At 41.2% G+C, this 25759-nt stretch overlaps 1 protein-coding gene across 1 annotated transcript in view; it reads left to right on the top strand.

Moving 5' to 3' along the window:
• The window catches only part of ZFAT (zinc finger and AT-hook domain containing), a 145062-nt gene that overhangs the window by 105046 nt on the left and 14257 nt on the right, over window positions 1-25759 (top strand). The window contains exons 13-15 of the mRNA XM_067531650.1: window positions 1641-1759; window positions 11912-12035; window positions 14425-14555. Of these exons, the coding sequence (XP_067387751.1) occupies window positions 1641-1759; window positions 11912-12035; window positions 14425-14555 (374 nt within the window). The remainder of the gene's footprint in view (window positions 1-1640; window positions 1760-11911; window positions 12036-14424; window positions 14556-25759) is intronic.

The following is a 25759-nucleotide window of genomic DNA, read 5'->3' as shown; positions in this document are numbered from 1 at the left end:
TAGATAGCACTAGCAGGAGCCATCGTTTGCCATGGTAATGGATTATGATGTCTAGATGGCCATCTGGTGGTATAGTACTTAAGAAGGCACAAGGAGCTTCCCTAATATTTATATTATTTAATTTAGTCAGGTCTAGTCATCTGATACAACACACTATAGTATTCAGTCTGTTGGTGTTTTGGTTTAGTGATGGGGGAAAAAAATCCAGTGAAAACAAATACTAGTTTGGATAACTACATGCATCTGAGTTCTGATATTTGACCAAATTACTTTCATAAGAAAAAAAAGCTAAAATTTGGTTAAATCTAGTGTAAAATTGGAAGCTTGTGATTTTGTCATACTAGTTTTTTTAATGATGCTGTTGTGAAGACAGACTGTAAACGATGTACCATATCCATTTAAAGATCATAATGAAAAGATACTTGTATTTATACTATACAAATGTTAAAATAAATCTGTGGTTCAAACTCACAAAAGCAAAGATATTCAGGGTAAGATACACTTCCATTGTAAATTCTCCTTGTTTTACTTTGGTGTTGCACAAGTCCCAGAAAAGTAAATAATTTTATTAAGTGTACTGGTGTGAAGTCTGATAACAACAGCCTTTAAGGAGAATTTTTTTTTAATTAATAAAATATGGTCCCAACTTTGGGAGCACTTACAATATTAAGATCATTACAGTAATTTAAAAAATGGTCAAACATCTACTTGACAGAAATCACTACTCATGAAAGCACTTCATCCCTCTAAGGCCTTGCTTCATACTTTGAGGGCCAAGAAACTGTGTCAGGACAATGGGAAAACAAAATTCAGAGGCAAAGACTGCCCTGGCTCCAGTCTTGCAAAATGTTGGCTTGAGCATCCAAGTTAATCTTAACTGCTGGGATGATGCATCAGGGGGAGGTGTTTAGATACCAATAGTCTCCAAGGGCTGTATCAGAGATGGTCCTAAATTAAAACTAAAAATATGGATACCCACAGAGTAGGAGGAATTTTGGGTATGAATCTGGATGTAAATTTGTGGCTTATGCCTATCTCTGATTCTTTAGGTTTAAAATCAAGATATGAATTCCATCCAGAGACAAATTGCTAGCCAGTGTAGTCTACAAAGTACAATTTATAAGTGGAACCACTGCATTCTGCACTTCTCTTTTGTCTCTAGTAGTTTTTTTGGCCCGACAGTGGGGAGTGAAGGTCAGGATCAGTGCAGTTGTCTTTGGTGGAGAAGTTCATCTCTCTTACATGTATGCTCGCCGTCCTCCAGAGGGGCTGCAGCAAGCAAGAAGCATAGGTCCTTGCCCAGTAAAGAGGTTGTTTACATTCCACCCTGAGACTCACATGCCCCTCACAGATACATAAACTGGATGAAGAGCAGACTCATCCAAAAATTGTATAATATAAATTGTAGTGGTTCAGTTGGTCTGATCATATTTAAAATAATAATTGTTCAATACATGGAGAAAGCAAAATCTTATGAGGTATTACTGCTTAGGTTGACAGAAAAGGGGAAAAATTTGAATGGGCCTGTATGGCTTTCTTGTATCCCAAAAATATAATGGTAACAAAAGGGTACTCTCTGGGATCATTGGAATGAAGGAAAATTATACCAAAAGTATCTTCTCTTGTTTCTTTTTCCCCAGGTGGCATTAAGTGCCCAGTTTGCAGTTTTGTGTATGGTACAAAATGGGAATTCAACAGACATCTTAAGAACAAGCATGGCCTGAAATTAGTGGAACATGACGGGGAAGCAAAGTGGGAGGTAAAAACAAAATTGCTACATCTTTGCCCCAACATTTCCAAAATCTCTAAAGAGAAAATACAAGATATGAAATAGAATGAGTGTGAAAAGTGTGTTATGGACTTCATTACATGGTGGAAAGTTGTCCTCTCTCCATTATCTCTGGCTTGAATGCATACAATGCTAAAGCTGTTAAGCTTGACTACTTTAATGTCTAGTAGGATTAGATAGATAATAATTGGTTCTTCTTCAAATAGGGTCACTGTGGCTGTTCCAGTTCATGCGTGCCTGTTCCCTGCATCTTTGATCACAGATTTTTGGTGGTCATGCCTATTTGGTCCATGCATGTGAGTTCACACATGCCCCATCCCAAGGGTATAAATTGCTACCTGTATGAACCACCCTCAGTTCCTTGTTGACCTCCCTTGGTCTGAGACTGAATCTGCTGTGTGCCTGTTCTCTTTAGTACTGAATTTAGCAGTTGGTCAGTATATAGTTAGTTCTTTGACAGTGTTTATAGTGTTGGAACAGTTGTGCCCTTTTATCTTTTTCCTTTAAAAAAATTATAGACAGGTTGATTTTAAAAAGGACACAGGAGGCTTGATATTTTTCTCTGCAAATCTTACTCTTCAACCACACTTCACTTTAGTACAGTGAACCATCAGAAACTCATGGCCAAATTTAACTGTTTGAATGGCAAGAAATTCAATTTCTCTATTAATAATCTGACAGAGGAACACTGTGACCAATTTAAGGCCATTATTCAAGAGGGTCGGCTCCTGGCAAGAACATCGCTCCAGGCCTCCTTGAATGCTGCTGACACTGCAGCATGTTTTATGTTCACATGAGAAGAGCATCTTAGCTGCAGCTTTTGGGCTTCTCAAGAGTGGTTCAGAGTACCATTGAGGACCTTGCCTTTGACTATCACAAGCTCTTTACAGACTTGACAGATACATTTCTTCACATTCTAAAGGACTTGAGCCATATTAAGATCCCTGGGGATTTATACTGCAGCAAATAAGAGGACATGTAGCTAGTCTCCAATAGCACAAAGAGAATGCCCAGCTCCATATTCAACTTACTATGAAACATCTGAGCCACAATCCAAGAGACCAAAATACTCTAAAAAGACACCTTCCTCAGCTACAGCTACTTCTTCTCAGCCATCTACACCCTTCATGTGTCAGTTTTGATGGCTTGGTTGAGAGTTTCAAACACCTAGTTGACTAGGTTTTACAGCTGTACCATCATACCCTCCTTTCGGATTTCGCCATTCCCATTTTAAAATTGCATGGGAGAATATAACATCAGACAGATGGGCTTTGGAAGCCATAACGTTTGTTGCACCATCAATTTCAATTCTGTCCCTCCTATCCATTCTCTCTCCTCTTCGCTGTTCATGGACCCATCTCATGCTCAATTGCTGATACAAGAGGTAGTCTCTCTTCTGTGTATAGAGGCAATAGAACCAGTTCTTGTGCAGCACAGCGGAAAGAGATTCTATTTAAAGGAGTTCCTGTTTCCCAAATGAAATGGAGGGTGGAAAGCAGTTTTAGATCTCAGATCTCTAAACAGATATGGGATACAGCAGAAATTCAGGATGGTGAACCTTGCAGCAATAATTCCCTTGTGAGATTCAGGAAACTGGTTTGTGATTCTCATCCTGCAAGATGCATATTTTCATGTGCCTATTCAACCTTCACACAAGAGGTTTCTTTATTTTCTAATCAACAATGAACTTTACCAATACTAGGAGCTTCCTTTCAGCATATCTTCTGTCCCATGGGTATTCTCAAATGTTCTGGCAGTAGTTGCCGTCCACCTGTGTCTTCTGGGTATAAATGTTTTACCTTATCTGAATGATTGGTTGATGAGGGGCAGATCTTACAAGGACATGTTGGTGGCCATAAATGTGACACATTCTCTGTTTTACAGCCTGGGCCTTCAACACAATCTCAAGAAGTCTATTTGGACTCCAGTATAGCATATCGACTTCATAGGAGCTTTCCTGGATGTAATGACAGGCAGAGCTTAGCTTCCTTCCAGCATACTTCTTGCACTGAATCTCATTTCAAGGATTTTGGACAGTCCTCAGGTAACAATAGAGATTGTCTTCAACTGCTGAGGCCCATGGTCAGCTTGCATCTTTGTAGTTCACCATGCCAGATTATGTCTCTGATGGCTTCAAATGGTTTATGGACAGAGCAATCACAGTCAAGGCATGGTAGTGTCTGTTTCCCAATGGGTTCTACAGTCAATGGACCCAACCAAGACCTGCACAAGTGTTCCATTCTTTCAAGATCTCCCCACCATGGAGATAACATCAGACGCTTCACTTTGAGATTGTGGAGCACATCTGGGACCTCACAAGGTGCCGGGCAAATGGACACTACAAGAGCAGCTTCTCCACATCAATCTTCTGGAAAATTCTTGGCTATACTTTCTACCTCTAATCAGGCTCAAGTCAATAAAGATAATGAAGGAAAACATGGCATGTATGTGTTATATCAATCATCAGGGAGGAGCATGTTTGCCATTACAGTGTGCCAATGAGAGAAAACTCTGGAATTGATGCGTAGCTAACCAAATAGTCATGTCAGCTTCTTTCCTCTCTAGTATTCAGAATACCATAGCAGATCACCTCAGCAGACATTTCTTCCTAAATTATAAATGGGAATTGGACTCACAAGTTCTTGACACAATATTCTTTGTTTGGGGATTCCCACTGGTTGATCTGTTTGTCACACAGCCAACACAAAATCAAGTATTGTTCCAGAATCCCCAATCCCTAAGAGACACTTTTCTCATCTCACGGATGAGGGGTCTTCTCTCTGCATATCTACCAACAGTGTTATTCTTGAAGGCTCTAAACATGATCAAACAAGATCAGGCTAGGGTCATATTGATTGCATCAACATGGCCAATATAGATGGATTCCTATCTAATCAGACCCATCTCTTGCATACCATGGCAGCTTCCAGTCAGTCTTCATCTGTTGTCTCAGGATGCCAGTTGAACACTTCACCCCACTGCAGATTCTGAGGCTCCAAGGCTGGTTCCTCAGTACTTCTCGGGAGTAGAAATATCCTATTAATCAGAAGTACATGTTTTATTAAATAGTAGGAAAAAAATCTACAAGAAATACTTACCTCCAGAAACAAAAACAGTATCATTTTTGGTATAACAGTCATCAGATCTTAGTGACTTGCTCTTTTCTTTCCATAGTATTGGATTACCTGTTGGAACTGAAAAATTGTGACTTTTCTATTAATTTCATCAGAATCCTCTGCAATAACAGCTTTTCAGTCATCCATAGAGGATTTTTCAGTCTTCACTTACCTAAACACAATAAGATTCCTAAGAGGTCTATCAAATTTCTTTCAGTGAATCAGAGATCCTACTCCGAGCTGGGACCTGAACCTAGTTCTTAATTTCTTCATGAAACATCCTTTCGAGCCATTAGCTATGTGTTCTTTATTAGATTTATCAGTGAAGACAGCCTTCCTGATGGCCATTACGTCTACCCAAAGGGATGGAGAATTAGGGCCTTTAACAGCAGACCCCCTATTTACAGTATTCACCAGAGAAAGTGTCACTATGGCCCCATCCAAGATTTTCACCTAAAGTTTCATCAGAATTTCATATTAATCAAACTATTAATCTCCTGTTTTTCCCCCAGAATCACATCTCACTGGTCAGGAAGTTATCTTCCATATCCTTGATGCAGCAGGATATTAGCCTTTTATCTAGATAGAATCAGACCATTTAGAAGGTCTCCTAGACTCTTGGTTTCTATCACAGACAGAAACAGGGAATCACTAATTTTGAAACAAAGGCTATAAAAGTGGAACTCTGGATGTAATAAAACCAGATATGACCAAACTCCTGTTCAGCATCTCTCAAGAGTAATAGCACATTCCACAAGATCACCAATTACAAAAGATGTACCAGTTAGAGGTCTGTAGACCAGCAACTTGGTTCTCTGTACATACATTTCCTAATTATGCCCTGTTTTCTGCTGTAAGATACATTATGGCCTGACTTCTGTTGCAAGATCAGATGCTGCAGAAAGCAATGCAATTCTCCCCTCTCTACTGGACTCTGCTCTGAATCTTCCACCTCCTTAGGGGGATTATTGCTTAGGAGTCACCTGAGGTAGAGTACCCACAGGGACACTACTCAAGAAAGAGAGGTTATTCACTTTGTACAGCAATAGGAATTCTTCAAGATGTGTGCCCCTGTGGGTACTCCACTACCACTCTCCTTCCCCTCTGCTTCAGAGGTTATTTTTTCCCCTTATGGGACTTCATGGTGGAGAAGAAACTGAGGGTGGTTCCTCTGTACCCTTTATACCTTCAGTACAGGGAGCAAGGGTGTAAGCATGCATGTGTGGATCAAACAGGCACTGCTACCAAAGATCTCAAATCAAAGGTGCAGGGCACAGGTGCACCTGAAGTGGAATACCCACAGGGACAAACAACTTGAAGAACTTCAGTTACTGCACAAGGTGAGTAAGCTCTCCTTATTGCTTCACATTTCCAACTTTGGATTCTTACATTTATTTGATTAAAAAAATTAGGGGGTAGAATTTAGCAAACGTATATAAAGCTCAAAAGTCTGATTTGAGGGTATTATACTTTTCACCTGATTTGCTAGATTTGGGCATTACATTTCTTTTATTAACACAAGGTAAGTTTTCAAAGCATTTTGAACATCTTGGAAACCATAATATATTCCCGCAGATAGCCTGTGTGTAGTAATCTAAACTCTAAATTGTGAAAAGAGGGGACTGTATTGATCAGTAAAAGTAAACCCTTTGTCATTTGGTCTGTGCTTCAGGGCCAAGTCCTATGCAGATTGAAGTTGATTCAGTATTGGCAACCACAAGTTTTTAAAAATCATGAGTTGAGACCTCAGAAAAATCATAACTGAGTCAAAAATCATGAGATTCTTAAAAATAACAAATTTGCTGGTTTTTTATTTCCCTTCTGGCTTTTGAGCCGTGGGGTTCATGTTTTCAAGACCTTCTCCAGAACAGTGAGGAAAGAAACTTAAAAAAAAATAAAAGAGATTCTCATGTGATCACTTGACCCCAGAAGGTTGTGTTTTAACAAAAACATCTAAATATCACAAAACTCACAATAAAATCATGGGAGTTGGCAACATTGTCAATGATATTCTTTCCATTGAATTCAGTAGGTTTCAGATCAGTCCCTAAGTGTGAAATGTCCAACAGTTAGCTGCAGCTACGTGTTCCAGACCAGATCCTCAGCTGTATAATTTGGCATAATTTCATTGACTTTCATGAGGATCTTGACCTCCATTCTGGGGAAGATGGGGGAAATCAACAGGACTCATTGTAACCCTGTGAAAATTGTTTGCTCACACAGGGGTTGCTAGTAGAGTGTATGCGGCTTCATGTCATCATGTGGGAGAGAGAGGGCTTTTGGATTTGAATCCCAGTAGAAACCCATCTGTGCACTTTTTGTTGCAGATAAGTTCTAGTTTAGATGTTGCTGAAATCACACAAGTACAACTTTTCTTGCAGGGTTTCTGCCTAGTCATTCAAATTCTGATGAAATCTGTGACATTTCTGGCATTTTTGTGCCAAAATCCTGTGAGAGCAAACAGAGAGACTTCAGCACCATCAAATCCAAACCCAAGCTCTAGTCTTGATGCACCCTCAAATTCATACTCTGAATTTGGCCTATGCCTAGTCCCGGCTATACATTGCATCTTTGATCCAGCATTAATAATTTTGTGGTAGTCTGTTCATTTGCTCGAGCAACCTCTTGGATGTTGTTGCAGCAAGATTCCAAAGAAAGTGCTAATTGACATAATATAGGGCACCAATAGCAATTACTAATTTTATAAAATAGGCCTATTGTTATATGAAACTTGCTAGCAGAAGGGTGGCTTTGTTAATTCCTGTCATTAATCCAAAAGCTTCATAGTTCACATACACAAAGATGTGGATGGTTTATCTCTACTTTACAGTAAAGACTTAATTAGTAGAGAACTATAATGAGATTTTGTATTACTTTATATTTTTTAGTATGAAGTAAATTAATTACAAAAACTTTGCACTTACCTAAAAAGGACTTGATTCAGTGCTTATTGAAGTCAATGGGAGTCTTTTCTTAGATCTAAATAAATAGTTGTCTATTTTTTTATTGAATTATCCGTGCTTTCTTTGGGGTTTTTTGTTTCCAAATTTGGAAAACCCAGTAAATTGCAATGAATCTCCCAGCCACTATTACAAATTAGCAAGCATCCACTGATAGTAGAAAGTAGAAACAAATATAGATTTGGCATAAAAGTATTACAATGTAGAATAAAAATATATTCAATATGATTTCGTAATTAAAACTGCTGTTTTTTGTGTGATTATCCACACATAGTCCACTCACTGCACATGTGCCTGACATTGGACTGTTTTGAACAGTGATGTCCGTTGGGGCTGCTCCTGCATCTTGGATTACCTCTTGCTCCTTATAGCTGAGGGTGTGAAGGATGGGGTGGTCACAACTACCCTCCCAGTTCCTTCTGACCACATAGGTTCCAAGATAAAACCTCTCTAGTGTCTGCACTCTGCGCACTGTGCAGTTGCTTTTTGTTCCTACCTATGTGTTAGTTATCGTTCTAGTTCTGGCTAGTATAATTTAGCCTTGAAAGAAAGAAGATAGCCATGAGTAGTGTTCCCTGAACTGGACCCTCCTGGATATGGCAGAGTCAAAGTCTCCAGAATTCAGATTCTGTCCCTTCTGCAAGACAGCTCTTCCTACTAACAGTGGACACTCTAAGTCCTCTTCTGCCTCGGTGAAGCCCCTGTCTCAGACAAGTGCTCAATATGTTGTTCTTTTTGCCACTTACCCCTCTCTCTCTCTTCAGGGACCCTCTTCATAAGATACTTTTATATACCTTTATATAAGTCCTACCCTGGATCCTCGGTATTAGTTTGCACTCAATTTACAGGACATCTGTTTCCATATAGCAGTTCACCCGGCCCACAAGGAATACCTCAGGTTGGCTGGTGCCTAGTCACATTACCTATAAGGCATGCTTCCTTTTGGTCTTTCTCTATGGCTCCCAGAAGTGCCTAGCGTTCATGATGGCTCACCTAAGGAGGCAAGAAGTGCAAGTCTACCTATACCTCAGTGACTGATTAATTTGAGGACAGTCTCCTCAACAAGTGAGCAATACATCAAAGAGGGTCTTGGTGCTCTTTACTGCCTTGGGTCTCAGAGTGAACAGGGAGAAATACACTCTTACCTCCACTACAGAGAATTCATAGGGGCAGTATTGGACACCACAGTGGCAAAAAGCCTACTTGTCATAAGATAGATTCCTCACCATTCTGAACTTCATCAATCAACTTCAGACTCGCCCAACATCAACAGTTAGAGCATTTCTCAGACTCATGGGAAACATGGTTTACTGCACCTACCTGTCATAGTTTGCCAGACTTCACCTGTGCTCCATGCAGGGTGGTTGAGATCAGTGTAGCTACCTGGCAGACGCCAAATAGACATGATATTCATGGTCCCACAAGAATTCTTCACCTCATTAGATTGGTGGAAGGACTCTTTACAAGTGTGCAGAAGAGGATCATTGTCACCATCCCTACCAACCAAGACATTGGTGACAAATGTATCCACTCTTAAGGCTTGTCTACTCAGTGTGTTAAAGCTCACCAGCTGAAGTGTAAATTCTAGTGTGCACCAGAGTGTATTCACCAACTCTCATGTGGATCCCACTGGCTCTCACTAAAAATTCCTTAGTGTGCGTTTATGCAGTGCAGTACTATGTCAATGCACACTAGTGATCTTTTAATGTATGCCAGCAGGGTCCACACATGTTATACTTATGAAATAAACAGCAGGATTTTATTCAGAGGGACAAGGCAATATGCCACATTTGGGCCTACACACAGACAGTTACAGTTAATGCAGGACATGCTGGCGCGTACTAGAATTTACACCCCTGTAATTTACACCTTTAGAAAGGGATCTCATCTAGACCAACTTCAGACACAAGGTCTGTAGTCTCCCCAAGAACTAAGTCTCCACATAAATGTGCTAGAGCTAAGAGCCATTCACCTATACACAGTATTCCTACTCACACTCTGAGGAACCACAGTGTAAATACTGATGGACATCACTATGTGCTATATCAACAGTCAGAGAGAGGCTCATTGATTGCCTCTTTGCCAGGAATCATCCATTTGTAGGAATGGTGTATTCATCATCATCTAACTCTAGTGGACCTACATTTTCCAGGTTTTGAAAACACCCAGGTGGACCAGCTCAATAGACATGTGTTCTGTCAGTGACTCAATTCTGTGAAGTATCTTCTGCAGTGTGAATAGACTGTTTGCCAAGGACCAGAACAACAAATGCTAAATATTCTTTTCTGGGTGTGGGTGGGAGGCTGGGCGGGAAGAATTAAACCCAGGCTCTGCGTCAGATGCCTTCCTCATCCCCTGAGCACTGGGATTCATGTATGTTTATCCATCCATTTCACTCATACTTAGTCTTGATGAAAATCAGATGGGATGCAGCCCAGATTTTACTGCTAGCCCCAGCATGGTCCAGACAGTTTTGATTACATAATTTTTGCACACCCTGTAGTTGCTAGGTTCCTCAAAGGCCTCATCCATGTCTTTCCTCCAATTAGACATACCCCAAACTCCTGGGACCTTAACATTGTTATCAGGCTGATGAGCTCTCTTTGAACTTTTAGCAACCTGTTCCTTATATCAGCTGTCTATGAATACTGCTTCTTGGTGGCTATAAACTTAGCCCTAAGAGTAGAAGAGGTCCAGGCCATCATGACCGGGCCACCATATACAGTATTCCATAAGGACAAGGTGACATTGAGACTTCATCTAAAATTCTTGCCCAAAATTGTTACTGACTTTTTCTTGAATCAAGTGATTTGCCAATTTTATTTCCCAAGCCTCATAATGGTCAAAAGGAAGCTAACTTTCACTCATTAGATGCGGTCAACATTGACCGTTCAGGAATTCTCTGATATACTTCCTGGCCTTTGCTGACAGGATGAAGGATCAACTAATATCCATTCAGATTTATCTAAATGGGTTTCTGACTGTATCAGCACCTGCTACACATCAGCTCAATTGGACCCATCTTCACCAATAAGAGTCCAATTCCACCACAGTGTAAGCATCCTCTTCAGCTTCTCTAATATAAAGAGCTTTTCAGTCTCAGAGAAATGTAGAGAAGCTACGTGGAGTTCACTTCACACCTTCACTCAACACTGCTCCCTGACAGAGGACTCTAGTTCAAATGCCTGAGTTAGCAGTGTTGTCCTGTAGTCCTTGTGTCAGCAGACTCTGAATACCCACCTCCATGAAAGGAGATTATTTTTCTGAATCACCAGAAGTGGGATCTGTGTAGACAATCATTGAAGAAGAAAGAGTGGTTTCTTACTCTACAGTAACTGTGGTTCTTCAAGATGTGTTATCCACATGTATTCTACCACCCACTCTCCTGCCCTGCTACTGCAGAGTCCTGTATCACCTGGATTCCTCTTTAGGGAAGGAACTGAAGGATGGTTGTGACTGTCCCACCCTCTGTGCCCTTGATTATGGGGAGCAAGTGTGGTCCCAACAGACAATGCTCTTCAAAAAATCTGATCTCATCTGAATGGGGAACATGCACACCAGAAGTTGGAATACTTGTGGACAACATAACTCTCTTTGCAAGGTAAGTAACCAATCTTCTTGACGCAAAGGGTCATTTTCTGGCTGCAAAGGAATTTGTCCAAATTTATGTTGGCAGTGTGGCTAAAAGGATAATTTGGCCCAAAGTGTCTTCCTTACAGTCTAACAAATGTGTAATTAGATGATTATTATAAATTACAAGCTCAATTAAAATAGTCAAATTACTGTGGCATTTTGTAAATGAACTTGATGCAACTATCTGGAAGTCTAATAGAAGTATAAATAAACATATGGGGTGAAATCACGGCTTATTTTGAAATGAGTGGTAAGATTTCCATTGATTTCAGTGGGGCTAGGATTTCACTCATGTTCTTTCAGAAAGTGTGCTGTTATAAATCTGTCATCTAGTTTTTCCCTATTTGACTTGGAGCACCAATTGCCCTCTGTAATTCTCAAGAGTTAAAATGAGATCATTGACCTGTTTTTAGCTGACAACAGAAATTTCTGAGGAATCATCCACTCAGTATCTGCACATCACAGAGGCTGAAGATGTTCAAGGAACTCAAGCTGCGGTAGCTGCATTACAGGACCTAAGATATACCTCAGAGAATGGTAAGGGATATTTTTAGGTTGAAAGGATAGACTAGATCTTCTTTTCATCAGAGTTCGCAATTCTTGTGAATTCAGTGGGAAACTTGAAAAGGAAATATTTATTCTTCTGTATTGACTTTACTAAGGTATTTCCTATATGGTGGTGAGGTACTAATACTGTAGTGTGGTAAACATTTCTTTGTAAGTTCATCTGCAATGCTTTTTAAAAGGACAACATCAAGTTTTTGGGCCCACATTGTGGTCTACCATAAAGCTGATTGGGCATAGCAATCACAATTTAATTTTTTTCATTTTTCATTCATCTTGCTGTTGATAAACAATTATAATTACCACTGCACATCCAAATAATTACCAATGTACGCATATCTATGTATATGGTGATTTCCAAAAAACTTCAACATTTGTTACACCACTGATTTTGTTCATCCTTACTGAGGTATTTATGGACTTTCCGGTATGAGTTATAGAAAACATAACAGTAGAGACAAAATGTATGGCAGAATAAATGTTGAATATTTAATGGCAATCCTCTAGACAATATTTTTGCCTTGCTGTAGAGTCAACCAGCCAGCAGAGAAGGTACAGTTGCATAGTTGACCTACCATATTCCCAGTTAATTATAATGATACACAGACAAGGAAATAAGCCCACCAGAGCTGTATTGGCTTGTGTTTGACAAGAAACAAGGGAGCACTAATTAATGTTTGCTAAATGCAAAATGACAAAATCAGGAGGGAAAATAGAAATTATTTTCAAGCTTCTGAGTGCTAAAACAGCAGAACTGAGTATGTATACATAAATATACCCGGAATACTTATTACAGGATCCCATTTTTGCAATGGGTCCATTGCTTTGAGTTAGTATATTTCATTCTTGAAATGTGGTGTTAACCATTGATCCCTGACCTGATTTTGGAAGGATTATAATTTTGGGTAACATATAATTCCTTTGCTAATCACATTTAATTGATAGCAAAGGATGATCAGGGTATAGTCAACAGTATCTTTCAAACGTTTCTAGTTTTGAAATGGAATTTTATAGCATATTAAATGAGAATGTATTACTGGCAATTTATATATATATTCATTTTTCACCACTGGGGATTTTAAACAAATGGGAGGAATTCTTTGTAAATCTTTGCCCAATCATGCATATGTTTAAATTGAAAATAAGCACAATATGGGTTAAGTTTAAGCATAAAACTTTCAAAACATATTTTGTTAGGTTAGTGTTTCAAATTTTGTTCCAAATGTTTGTTTGACAAATTTAATTTGGAAAAACCTGAAGAGAAGTAACATCTTGTTGAGAGGCAGAGTTATACAGTCACACACTAGAACAAATTAAAATGTACATTAAAATAAGCAGAAATAGTTTTCAGTTCTCTAAATAAAATAATGTTGACTCGTACAAATAACATGTCAACTTCTTCATATTTGTAACTAAGTTATGTTGTCCAGATTCTCCCTTTGTAGTGTTAGGGAACCAGTTATGGTCCCCTTTATTCTGTGGGTTGATCTGCCCCTGCCTCAGCATGAGTTAAAGCAGCTTAGTGGCTGCTCTAACATATGCAGATTGAGTATCAACATAATATAGCTTTACCACATTCTTTCCTTCCAAAGACTCTTTCACATGGGGATAGGTGAGCAGCTGGTGCAGGGATGGGAGTTCCTCACCACAAAAGGAGTTTTTCACAGACTAGCTATGGTCATGTTCTGTCCCCTTCCTGCTGCTGTAGGGCCATATTCTCAGTTCTATAATTTCTGTAAACTTGACTATTCCCCTAGTAGAGTCACACACACTGAGAGAATGAAAAAGTGTGGCAAAAACATTATAACACTGTACAAATAGAGCGATTAGGCATGATCTCTCTAAAGAGAATTAATTTTCCCCTTCGGCACATAACTGACAAGGGTGGTTGTTCTGGATTGAGGGGAATTGCAGATGGTCAAACAGATGGTAATGACAGGCAAGCAGTGTACTAAATAGCTGTCTTGATTATAACTTTAGTGTTCAAGTTCTGTTAAAATTGAACCCTTAGCAAATACTCATTTGGAGTCATAAAGTTTTGCAGCTTTGTAGTTTACAGTTACTGCTGTAAGGTCTGCCTGTTTGTTTAATCAATATGTTCTTTTAGAGTGCTATCAGATATGGATAAAAATAAACTATGCAGTTTAATTTACCCTTTTCCCAAGGACACTTATTTTGTGAACACTTTCTCCCATGGATCCACTATTAAAATGTCATATTATTGAGCTGTTATAATATATAGCAAGAGTTCTACAAGTGGGGGTGGAGGCCAAAGAGAGATGAGCAATGGAGCATTTTGATTCATGTAGCCTTCGAGCTGTCTTAGCTATAATTGTCTTGTGCTCATTGTCTTTCTGATAAGGTGAAAGACTTGACCCCACAGCTGTAAACATCCTTCAGCAAATCATTGAGTTGGGGTCAGAGACCCATGATGCTGCTGCTGTTGCTTCTGTAGTTACCATGGCACCTGGAACTGTTACAGTGGTAAAGCAGGTAAGAGCTTTTCTGTTTCTTAGAAAATACACATTTTATTCTCATTATATTTTTTTCATAAAAATATGTATTTATTTCAAAAGGAAACTTTTATCTCTGTAAATGAGAGTACAGTGAAGGCCAACTTTTGAATAAGAATTAAAGGACTGACTCATCCAGTATAAATCCATATTCTGCTGTAGGTGGAATTTTTGACACGTATACATAAAGATTGGATATGTTGATTACTTTCTCTGTGTGTGAGGTTCCAGTTTTTTTTCAATATACGGTGTCAAAAAACTTACTTTCAGGCTTCCTAGAATAAAACTGAAAGTAGTTTGTTAGTAAATGTATTCAGCATGTCTTTATTTTGCATTAAGCTAAGTAGCATTAGCTCTTAAACATCAGTTCTTTTCTGAAAAAGGTTAGTCAGCTCTACTGATATTTGTGATTAAAAATAAGTTTTTGTTTTTTATTGATTGACTGCTTTACAGACTTAGTGCTATAGAGCCAATACACTCAGGGCTTGTCTTCACTGAACAGTTGACCCAAATTGCATCTCAAGTGTTGCTGCTAAATTGCGTTCTGTCCACACACAAAACCCATTAACTCGAATATGATGGTGCTTGTAACTCAAGTAACTTAAGTTAGCACAACTCGACAGCTGTTAACACAATCACTGTGCAGTAATCCAATCTTTCTTTGTATCTTGAGTACTATTTCACAGCGTGGCCACTGTCTCCTAAGCTGAACTGAGCTAACTCAAGAGGAGTTAACTTGAGTGTAGATAACTTGAATTTACTCTGTAGTGAAGACAATCACAGAAAAATGAGCTGGATTCAGGTCTTCGTTGTGCTCGTCAACATAATCGTTCACCAAATTTAAATCAGATACACCTGAGCAATCCACTGAAGACAACAGGGTGGCATAGGTGTCACTATAGGCATATTTGGCCTGCAAAATGTTGCTTGTGATAAATGAGAAGAGAAGAAAATAAGACCAGCATGACTTTCAGAGCCCATTGGAATTAGCAGGTAGCTATGGTCAGCTTCCTTTTTTCATGTGTGTTGTCTGGCGGTATGGAGGACTAGAATTCAGGTGCTTAAAATCTGTTGCTACGGCTTCTTTTTAAAAGGGCGCACACACTAAACATGTAATATACTTTACATTGCTGTCTACATCAAGAAGTGGTTTAACTAACTCCATTCTATTTCTCTTTCTTTCCATTAGAGGCATGGCAACTCTTAGCAGGGGACTAAACTTAATTTGGACTCAGCTCTCCTAGCCTCAAACTCTTAGTGGCTGATACTATTGTTGAAGTCAAACTCTAGTTGAGTAGGTGACGAAGAATTCTCTTTCTAGGCTTATACACTGTGCAGGGTGCTCATTAGTTTGAGAGGTAACTGCAGCAGCAAGAAAATAAAAAATCTAATTACTAGCCAACTTTAGAATTGCTGCTTGATTTTTTAAAGAACTTCATTGTTTTTTACAAGTAGATGTAATCCACGTCCACATTCTGCAACTTGCATTGGTTACCTATTGCCAGCAACTACACTTGAGTCCTTACTGTAAAAGTCTTCAATGATATACAGCTAGGATGGTTGAGGGACTTTCTGTTGCCCTATCTCTCATTGCAGAGATTGCAAATGAAAATTTGGGGTTCTTTAAGAAGAGTTTATTAGATGGCCAAAGAGCCATGATTCTACATTCAAGAAAGAGGACTACTCAGGCTAAAAACCTGGCCTGTTTCAATGGAGAAGTGAAGGCAATGATTGAAAATAAACAAGTTATATATAACAAATAGAAGAACAGGGAAAATAGATAGTAATTGTTATAAATTAGAAGTTATGAAAAGTAGAAAATAAATAAGGTAATTTGTAGACAAGAAAAATCTATAGTTGACAAGGCTAAGGACAACAAGGAGTTTTTTTAAGTATATTAGAAATAAAAAAAACTCCTACTAATGGTTATAGGCCTGTTACTAGATGAAGATGGTAACATTATTAATAATAATGCAAAAAAGGCATTAGTATGCTATAAATATTTCTGTGCTGTACATGTAAGAAAGCAGAATGGTGTATTCGTGTCACTTGAGGATAATGTAGTACTTATCAGTCCATTAGTAACTAGTGAGGATGTTAAATAACATCTACTAGAAATACATATTTTTAAATCAGAAGGTTCAGATAACTTGCACCCAACAGTCCTGAAAGAGTTGACTGAGGAGATCTCGGGCTGGCTTATGCTAATTTTTAATAAATCTTGGAATATTGAGAAAATTCCAGAACACTGGAAGAGTGATAATGTTGTGCCAATATTCAAATTAGCAATGGGATGACTTGAGTAACTACAGGCCAAAGACTGACATAGGCCTAGGGTCTTGATAGCTGCTAGCCGGGCCTGTTGCGCAGAGTGGCCCTTGAGGAGCAAATCATCCAAATATGGAAAGGGACCGTGATGTCCCATTGACATTGGTGGGCTGCCACTGTTAAAAGGATCTTCCTAAAGACCCTCCGAGCCGTGGAGAGACAGTATTGGACAGGGAAGGACACAGTATTGGTAATGATCCAAGCCTATGACAAAATGCAGAATGCCTTTGTGGGAGGGATAAATAGCCACATGGAAGTAGGCATCTTGCAGGTCAAGTGCAATGAACCGGTCCCCTGGATCCAGGGATAGGATTATGGTAGCTAGCGTCACCATTCTGAAGTGCAGCGATAGAATGTAGATGTTCAGGTTCCTGAGGTCTAATGTAATCCTCCAACCGCTGCCTGTTTTGGGATTCAGACAACATAAACAAGAATCTTGAAAAAGGCAGGAAGCAGCTGGAAACAACAGACACCACAGTTGCTCCATCTCAAGCTGCAGGTGATTGAGAAAGAACTAAAGCAGTGGTGGGTCTGCACTGCTTTGTATGCCCTCACCTGGAAGCACAAGACTCCTGCTTTGTACAGTTGCAGACCCTGCTATTTACAGTCTCCAGTCAAGAGTGCATAGGTGCGCCCACATCCTGTGGTGAAGCACCCATAGGGACATAAACTCTAGGGAGGAGGAGAAATTACTTATCTGTACAGTAACTTTAGTTCTTTGAGATGTTTTCTCCCTGTGGATGCTCCATGTCCTGCCATCCTTCCCCTCTGCTGTGGAATCTTCCAGGCTTCATGGCCAAAAAAGAACTGGAGCAGTGGCCGGTCTGCACCTCCTTATATGCCCTTGCTTGGGACCATGATGCGTTGTTCTGTGCAGGTGCAAACCCACAAACATTGCTAGTTAAAATCTCTGGTCAAGAGTGTACTATCATACACAGATCCCATGGTGGCGCACCTGTAGGAACAAAATATTTTGAAGAACTCAAGTTACTGTACTTAAGTAACTTCTCCTTATTGAATCTAGTAATCTTAATTCATCTTGGCACAGGGGCACCAAGCTCCTTCTCACCCTATGCCCCTGCACAGGTGCCCCTCCCCCAGCACCCTGACCTCAAATCTTGCTTCCCCATAGTCCCCACATGTCCTTATTAACCTTCTACTGTTTCCCCAAAACTCTACTCAACCTCTCATTCACTCCAAGGGTATATCTACACAGCAATGTACCCCTAGGGTTAGTGGGACTTGAGTCATTTAACCCAGATCAGGGAACCCTGGGCGTGAGAGTCTACACTGCATTTTAACCCTAGATTAAGGATCTGACCTGTGCTCGAACCTAGTGCTCTGGCATCCACACTGCAGTGCACAAACTCAAGTCAAAGTAACTCTATAACAGAGTGCCTGGTGTCCTCCCCCTCCCCCCCATGTCAACACTCTAACCTTACGAATGTGTTACACTGTAGGAAAACTCTACTGCCCACCCTTCTTCCCAACTGTGATGGTGCCATTAATGGGACTCAGGTGCCAATAAGGAGCAAATGAGTACATAAACTGCATAATTAGCTCCTGTGGTGGCTGTCTCAGTAGAGTGATTGTGGTTTGAGAAGACTTTATATTGAACTATCATCTAATGTGAGAATTGGGCATTCCACCTCTGCACTGAGTCACATGGGCAGGAAACTACCCACGTGCACCTGTTCTGAGGATAATTAGGACACCGGTCTCCAGGGCTGTCAAATTATTAGAATTAAACTTTGCAATTCTTAATTTTTCAAATGGGCTGTTCAGTGAAGGTGTTTTTGTTTGGTTGGGTTTTTATTTATTTTTGTCTGTCTGTTTTGATGTTTAACATAAAATGTAGGTTTCAGAGAAAAACACCTGCACCCCAGCCTGGCTGCTGCCAGCTGCAGAGCAGTGACGTGCATCCCCAGGGCTTGGGGAGCAGTGTACTCCAGCACCCCCTAGGGATCCCTTATCCCTGCCCCCGCTACACTCCAGGAGGCAGAGATAAGGGATCCTTGGAAGGCTGGGGGGAAATTTTGGGGCTGGCTCCCATTCTCCACCCTCACAGTGCACACTGCCTGGGCGCCTCTGCACACAAAGCCCCAAGGAGGGTGGGGGGGGGATCTGCGGGCAAGGGCCAGAGTATGGAGTGGGGAGCCTAGCAGCTGCCCTTCAGGGAGGGGGAATGGCAAGACTCCTGGCTCAGCACAGCTGAGGGAGGGATGACTCCCAACATCCTGGCGGCTGAGAGCTGCCTCCTGCTTGTCAGCTTTGCTCCCTGCTCTGGGCAAGCTCCAGACAGTAGCGAGAAGGAGCTGGAGCAGGAGCTGGTGCCGCCGCAAGAGGAGCAGGAACACGGAGCACACTAGGCCAGACAGTAATGGCATTTCTGGCTGCTGTGCTGGCTGCCTGCAGTGCTGCTCCTCTGCCGCGGGGAACTGTGGGATACATACAGAGGACATTTGAGACCCGAGTCAAGCTCGGGCTGCGTGCACACAGAAAAGCAATAGGGCTCAGATCCTAGATCTCTGCTTAACACGTACTCAGCCTTGCAGGGTCCTGGGACCTAAGTCCAAGCTGTAGGTTAGCACAACTGGTGTAAGGACTTAAGGGGGTTTGGGCTTGAGCCCCAGCTTATGACCGGGCTTACGTTGCTGTGTAGACATACCCCGAGGCACACTCATTTTGCCTTCTCCCCCTTGACATACCAGCTTGTCCCTGCTTCCCAATTCTTCCCAGCTTGGCTCCTCAGAGCACAGGTGCTGATGCAGGATGTCAGGTTGGTGGCCTGAGAAGATGGAAGTAGCTATAGGGTCTGAGAATTTCTTTTGGCTCATCTTGCCCAAACTCAGGCCTGGTCTATACTTACCCAGCAATTCAGCGGCAGTCGACAGGAGTTACGCAAGCTAAGCAGAGTAGCTTGCGTAACTCCCGTTGACTGCTGTGCTTCCCTTCTGTGCAGCGTCTTCACTGCACTGCGCCGATGGGAACCGTGTTCCCGTCAATGCAGCGCTATGCCACTTGAGGGGGTGGATTACCAGCGTCAACTTCTGAATCAATTGAGCGGGTCTACACTGACCAGATAGGTCGATCTGACGGCGGCAACTTTGCCACCGTCAGTATAGACATACCCTCAGTTAGTTGTCTTGAACACCAGCACTGATTCTTAGTATTTAATTTTAAAATTCTCAAAGTATCCAAGATGTTATCAGCATGAGTATGTGTGTAAAGTTCAGCGTTTGTGGGGAATGTGGTTGTTTAGCCAAAAAATTCCAAAAAAGTGCCAGGGAAGTAGCAACATTTCAAAAAGCATCATTTTAAAAATGTTTCCTCTGCACAAGTTAGTAAATATTTTACTAAAATTATCTGGTTCGTGAAGAGTTAGTGTCAAATTTGGAGACTACATTCAGTCATTAAAGTGAAAAATAGGGATTTCAGTCCTGCTTTAAGTGCAAATTTCAAAGCAGTCCTAACAATGGAGTCACTGCCAACATCTCCATAATCTATCTCTATGTATAAAGTAGGGATGAGGTGGCTAAATATTCTGTTTATATCCATGTCACAGGGCACCATGTAAAAAGGGGGCTTTGCCCTCTTCTGGCACTACAACATTGTACCGGACATACCCACTGAGTCACCCCTTCTTGCAGGGTTGTCAGTCCACATGGCAAAAAGTCCTTGGTGTCATCCTTGCTCACCAGGCAGCACCACCTCTGGCTACAGCCCTCTAGGGGGTGGAGGGTAGGAGCAGAGCAAATAAGCCCCACGCACATGCCGTGGTATATGAGGTGCTGCCGGCCCTACGCCCCCTCAGTTCCTTCTTTTCGCCCGTGATGGTTGCTAGAACTAGCCTTGCTCACAGCAAGTACTATTCCCCTTGTTTGGACTTGTTTGTAAATATCTGTTTAGTTTTAGTTAGTTAAGACCGTTAAGTGTAGTTAGCAGTCCCAGCTGGGACTTCGCGTGGTCGAGGCTTCAAGCCTGTGCCTCCTACGGGAAGGCCTTCTCGCTCAGCGACCCTCAGGACAGCTGTCTTAAGCGCTTGGGGGAAGCCCACAGAAAGGATAGGTGTAGAATCTGCAAGGCTTTTAAACCGAGGACTCAAAGAGACCAAGAAATCCGGTTGAAAGTCCTGCTGATGGAGGCAGCGCTCCTCCCGGCATCTGAGCTGACCCACTCCGCCTCGGTACTGAGTGTGGTATCGGTACAGAGCGCGCTGTCGGCACCGTCCGCAACTCAGCACCGTGCACCGGTACCGAAGAAGATGAGGAAGCAGCATGCGAAGCGCGGACACTCCCCTGCGCCGTCGGTACGGGCGGGGTCTAGTACTGAGATGCACTGAACTCAGCCTGTCGAGACCCTTTCTCTGGTGCCTGCATCTCTGGTCAGGCCGCGCCCCCCCCGACTCCTGGGAGTGGGAGAGTGCCGCCGTCGACGCCGGAGGCTTTTCAGGCAGCAAGAGCCTTGTTGGCCTTGCCTACACCCTCCCCTCCACCGAGGGAGAAGGGGCCGGTGTCACAGGGGAAGCCCGTGTTGGGTCCCTCTGAATGGCGGTGGAGATCCCTGGTACAGCCAGGAAGATCTCCCTCCGGATGGTCACGTAGGGTAGAGCAGAGCCGCTCCCCTAGTAGTCGCTCCAGGTTGGTGTCGTCGAGCCGACCTGCACTGATACGGGACATGGAGTCTCCTTCCCGGCGCTGACGTTGCTCCCTGGCACCAGAGGCAGCACAAGCAGGAGGTGGCCCATGTCAGGGGTGGGGTATAGGTGTGAGGCTATTGAAGGGCCCATGTGAGTTGTGCCTATGGCCCTAAATTGCCATAGTCCAACCCTCGCTGAGAGCCAGTGTGAAAAATGTTATCAAGCTTAGGCTTCTATTGATATCTAGGCTGGGAAAAATTGATTGTGTGACATCTATGAAAATGTACAGCTGCTACTAGGAAATATAATATGCGTCAAATGCCTGAGAGGAAACCAAGATGTCAATCTGAAGCATTACCAGTATGGTCTGAAATTGACAAGACTCTATGCTGCAGCTCTGACAGCAGTGGGTGAACAGAGGCTCAGTCTTGTCAGTTTCAAGCCACTTCAGCACTAATGCTCCTATCAGAATCTTATCCAGAGGAAGATCTGATGAGGAGCTTTCTTTGTGGCATAGTACTTGAGTTGTTCTGGATCTGTTAAAGGGAGGGTAGAGAGACAGCAGTGAAGCAGAGAAATAGATTGAAGAAAGAGGGAGACTTAGAACCAAAGAGTAACTGGGAAATAAACTAATAAAGGGTTAGAGAGACTAAGAAGTGGTTGATAGATAAAGAATGGTAGAAATAGACAAGAAACATCATGTATGGGAGGGAGGAAGCACAATTCAATGAGAATAGAGGCTGTGACAAAGAGAGTGGAGCAGAATGCAAAACACAACCTCTAACTGATCCACTGCAATTAAAAGCTTTTTTTACAAGGAATATTGTTCAAGGAAATGGATATTTTCTAAAGATAAGGAAAGCAAATTCCATGTCTTTTAAAGAATTGATATGACTCAATTTTTTTCAGTTGGAAGTCTTAAGAGTTTGAAAGATATGAAGAAAAAGATCCAAGCCATAAGCCCCAATAAAATAGTAGCTTTGCTTAATTTTCACTTTTGCTGGCTCCTGGGGTATCTGTAAAAGGAATACACATGAATATAAATACACGCTATTCATGTAGTAGAATTAATGCATACACCATGCTAGTCCAGAAAAATGTACATCCTAATGAAATGTGCATTTAAACAAATCCATACTAGGTTGATATGATCACAGTAGTGTAGTCCTTGGATTTTCTTTTTAATTTACGTTTCATTAGGATTAAAATAGAAAGAAATCAGTTCTTTCCTCAGTTGCTTAAAGACTGATCTGCTTGAGTTGCTGTTGGTAAAATTGGTACCTGCAGGAGGTGTTTATATGCACATGCATTTTCGGAAACACCTGTAATTTTTAATAGGTGAGCTGGTATTTTGGACACATTCGTGAGGTTGAAAAGCTCCCAGTATGTTGTACAGAACTGGAGAAATATGTGATGGTGGTACAAAATTATGCTAGCTTCGTCTCTGAAACATTTTTCACAAGAATACCAGACTACTTTTTCTGTGTCTTGCAAATTCTTTTCTTTAAAGAATGTTGAAACTTTACCATATAAAGCTACCTCTTCTTGTCTCTGAATGTCTTTAGATTTTTTACCCCCTGTTGTTATTCTTACCCAGCTATGTTTATGGTGAGTATGCATAAAATTATAGAAATGTAGGATTGGAAGGGACCTCAAGAAGTCTTCAAGTCCAGCTTCCTGCACTGAGGCAGGACCAAGTAAACCTAAACCATCCCTGACAGGTGTTTGTCCACCTGTTCTTAAAAAGCTCCAGTGATGAGGATTCCACAGCCTCTCTTAAGCCTATTCCAGATCTTAACTATCCTTATAGTTAGAAAGTTTTTCCTAATATCTAACCTAAATCTGCCTTACTGCAGATTAAGCCCATTACTTCTTGTCCTACCTTCAGCTGACATGGAGAACAATTGATCACCGTCCTCTTTATAGCAGCCCTTATGTATTTGAAGAATGTTACCAGGTCCCCGTTCAGTCTTCTTTTCTCGAGACAAAACATTATAATTTTTTTAACCAGTCTTAATAGGACAGGTTTTTTAAACATTTTATCATTTCTATTGCTGACCTCAGGACTCTTTCCAGTTTATTCACATCTTTCTTAAAGTGTGGTGCCCAGAACTGGACATGGTACTCCAGCTGAGGCCTCACCAGTGCTGAGTACAGTGAGACATTCCTGTATCCTACCTACAACACTCCTTTTCATACACCCAGAATATTAGCTTTTTTCACAATGGCATCACATTATTGACTCATATTCAGTTAGTGATGCATAATAAGCTTTAGGTCCGTTTATCAGTACAATCACATAGCCAGCTATTCCTCATTTTGTAGTTGTGCATTTTTCTTCATAAGTGAAGTACTCTGCACTTGTCTTTATTGAATTTCATCTTGTTGATTTCAGACCAATTCTCTAACTTGTCAGTCATTTTAAATTTTAATCATGTTCTCCAAAGTGCTTGCAGCCCACCCAGCTTGATGTCATCCACACATTTTATAAGTGTACTCCATTATCCAAGACATTAATGAAAATTGATCGACTTTTCGCTGTATGATCATAGGTATACTTATATGTAGGCTGTTTCATAACTCCAATTCAGCTCCTTACATTAGTGCTGGTGTCCCCAAAAACTATAGATTTCCACATATTATAGAGGAGATTTACAAAGCATCCACCCTGGAAGTCCAGGCATTTCTATACTATGCATTAGAGGGTTACTATTAGTGTTTTGGCTAACAAAGCTTTCAGATGAGGTGTTCTATGGCAGAAATTCAGTAATTTTGTGTATTTCTTTCTTTTCGTTTAAAGGAGAGAAAAAAAGGTCAAGTAGTATGTATTCTTTTTTTTGAGTAGTGTCCCTTTTGGTACTCCATGTCAGGATGTGCGTGCGCCTGGGCAATCTTGATTGGTGTCAGGAGACCAGGTCATAGGCAGTCTGGCCTAGGGTCAGAGCAGGAGTCTAGCCTAGTGGTCAGAGTCTGAATCTCAGAGTCAGGGGTTGGATAGAATTAGATAAATTCATGGAGGATAGATTCATGAATGGTTATTAGCCAAGATAGTCAGGAACGCAACCCCCATCCTCCAGGTGTCCCATAATCTGCAACTGCCAGAAGCTGGGACTGGACAACAGAGGATGGATCACTCGAAATTGCCCTGTTCTGCTCATTCCCTCTGAAAAAGCTGCACTGGTCATTGTCAGAAAACAGGACACTGGGCCCATTTGTCTGACCTACTATGGCCATTCTTATGTTCAGATGCAGACTTTCTTACCTGTATAGATCTGTGTATAATCTGACTCAAAACAACTTCCAGCTTCTGTCCATATTCAAATCATTTTCTCTGCATCTGTTTTTAAGTCAACAGCCCATTCAGATTTGTATCCCCACATCAAGTTTCAGCTCAGGATATTGTAGTATTCACATAATGCTGGTTGATTCTCTTGTTCAGCTTTTCAATTTACTTTTATTGAAATGCTGATTCATTTCTGGGTCTGAAATATGGTATACAAACTATAATGTCCTAGAAACAATTGCCCCATTGATCTTATTTCTGCATTTCTTTTCTATTTGATTTTCATTGTAAAATTTTGACTCCCCCCCCCCCCCCCATTTTCATCAGTTCCAGTGTGAATCAGGACACTGGCTCTATCTCCAGTCAAAGTTGATTTTTATCTGCCCTATATATGAGAGTTGTTTGCAGTGTTGTTGTAGTTAGATTGGTTCCATCACATCAGGGAATGAGCCACCCAAATACCCTGAGAGAACTTTCTTCAGTACAATACACTCCTAGTTGTCACCTACTAACCTACACTGGAACCCAAACAGGGTATGATCAAACAATTACAACCCATACTTGATAGGGACCACATTCTGAAAGAAGTCTTTTCTGATCCCCCTCTTTTGGCCTTCAAATAATCCCCCAACCTCACAAATCAACTCAAAGCAGCACCAGACCCTGCCATGACAACATATGCAAAACCTGCACACACATCTGCACTGCTACAATGATCAACACCTCCCACAGCACACCTTTCAAGATCCAGGAGTCCTACACATGCCTATCGCAACACGTGGTGTACCTCATCCAGTGCATCAAATGCCCCAGTAACAACTACGTGGGTGAAACCAGACAATCACTGTGTTCTTAAATAAACTCACACAGAAAAATGACAGAAGACAACACCATATCCCCCATAGGTGAATACTTTTCACAAAATGGTCACTCT

The sequence above is a fragment of the Emydura macquarii genome, unplaced genomic scaffold, assembly GCF_026122565.2.
Source record: "Emydura macquarii macquarii isolate MOO-44397 ecotype Brisbane River unplaced genomic scaffold, CSIRO-AGI_Emac_v2 contig_369, whole genome shotgun sequence".
Classification (NCBI taxonomy): Eukaryota; Metazoa; Chordata; order Testudines; family Chelidae; genus Emydura; species Emydura macquarii.
Note: the sequence above shows the minus strand (reverse complement) of the source record. Positions and strands in the feature narration are given on the sequence as shown.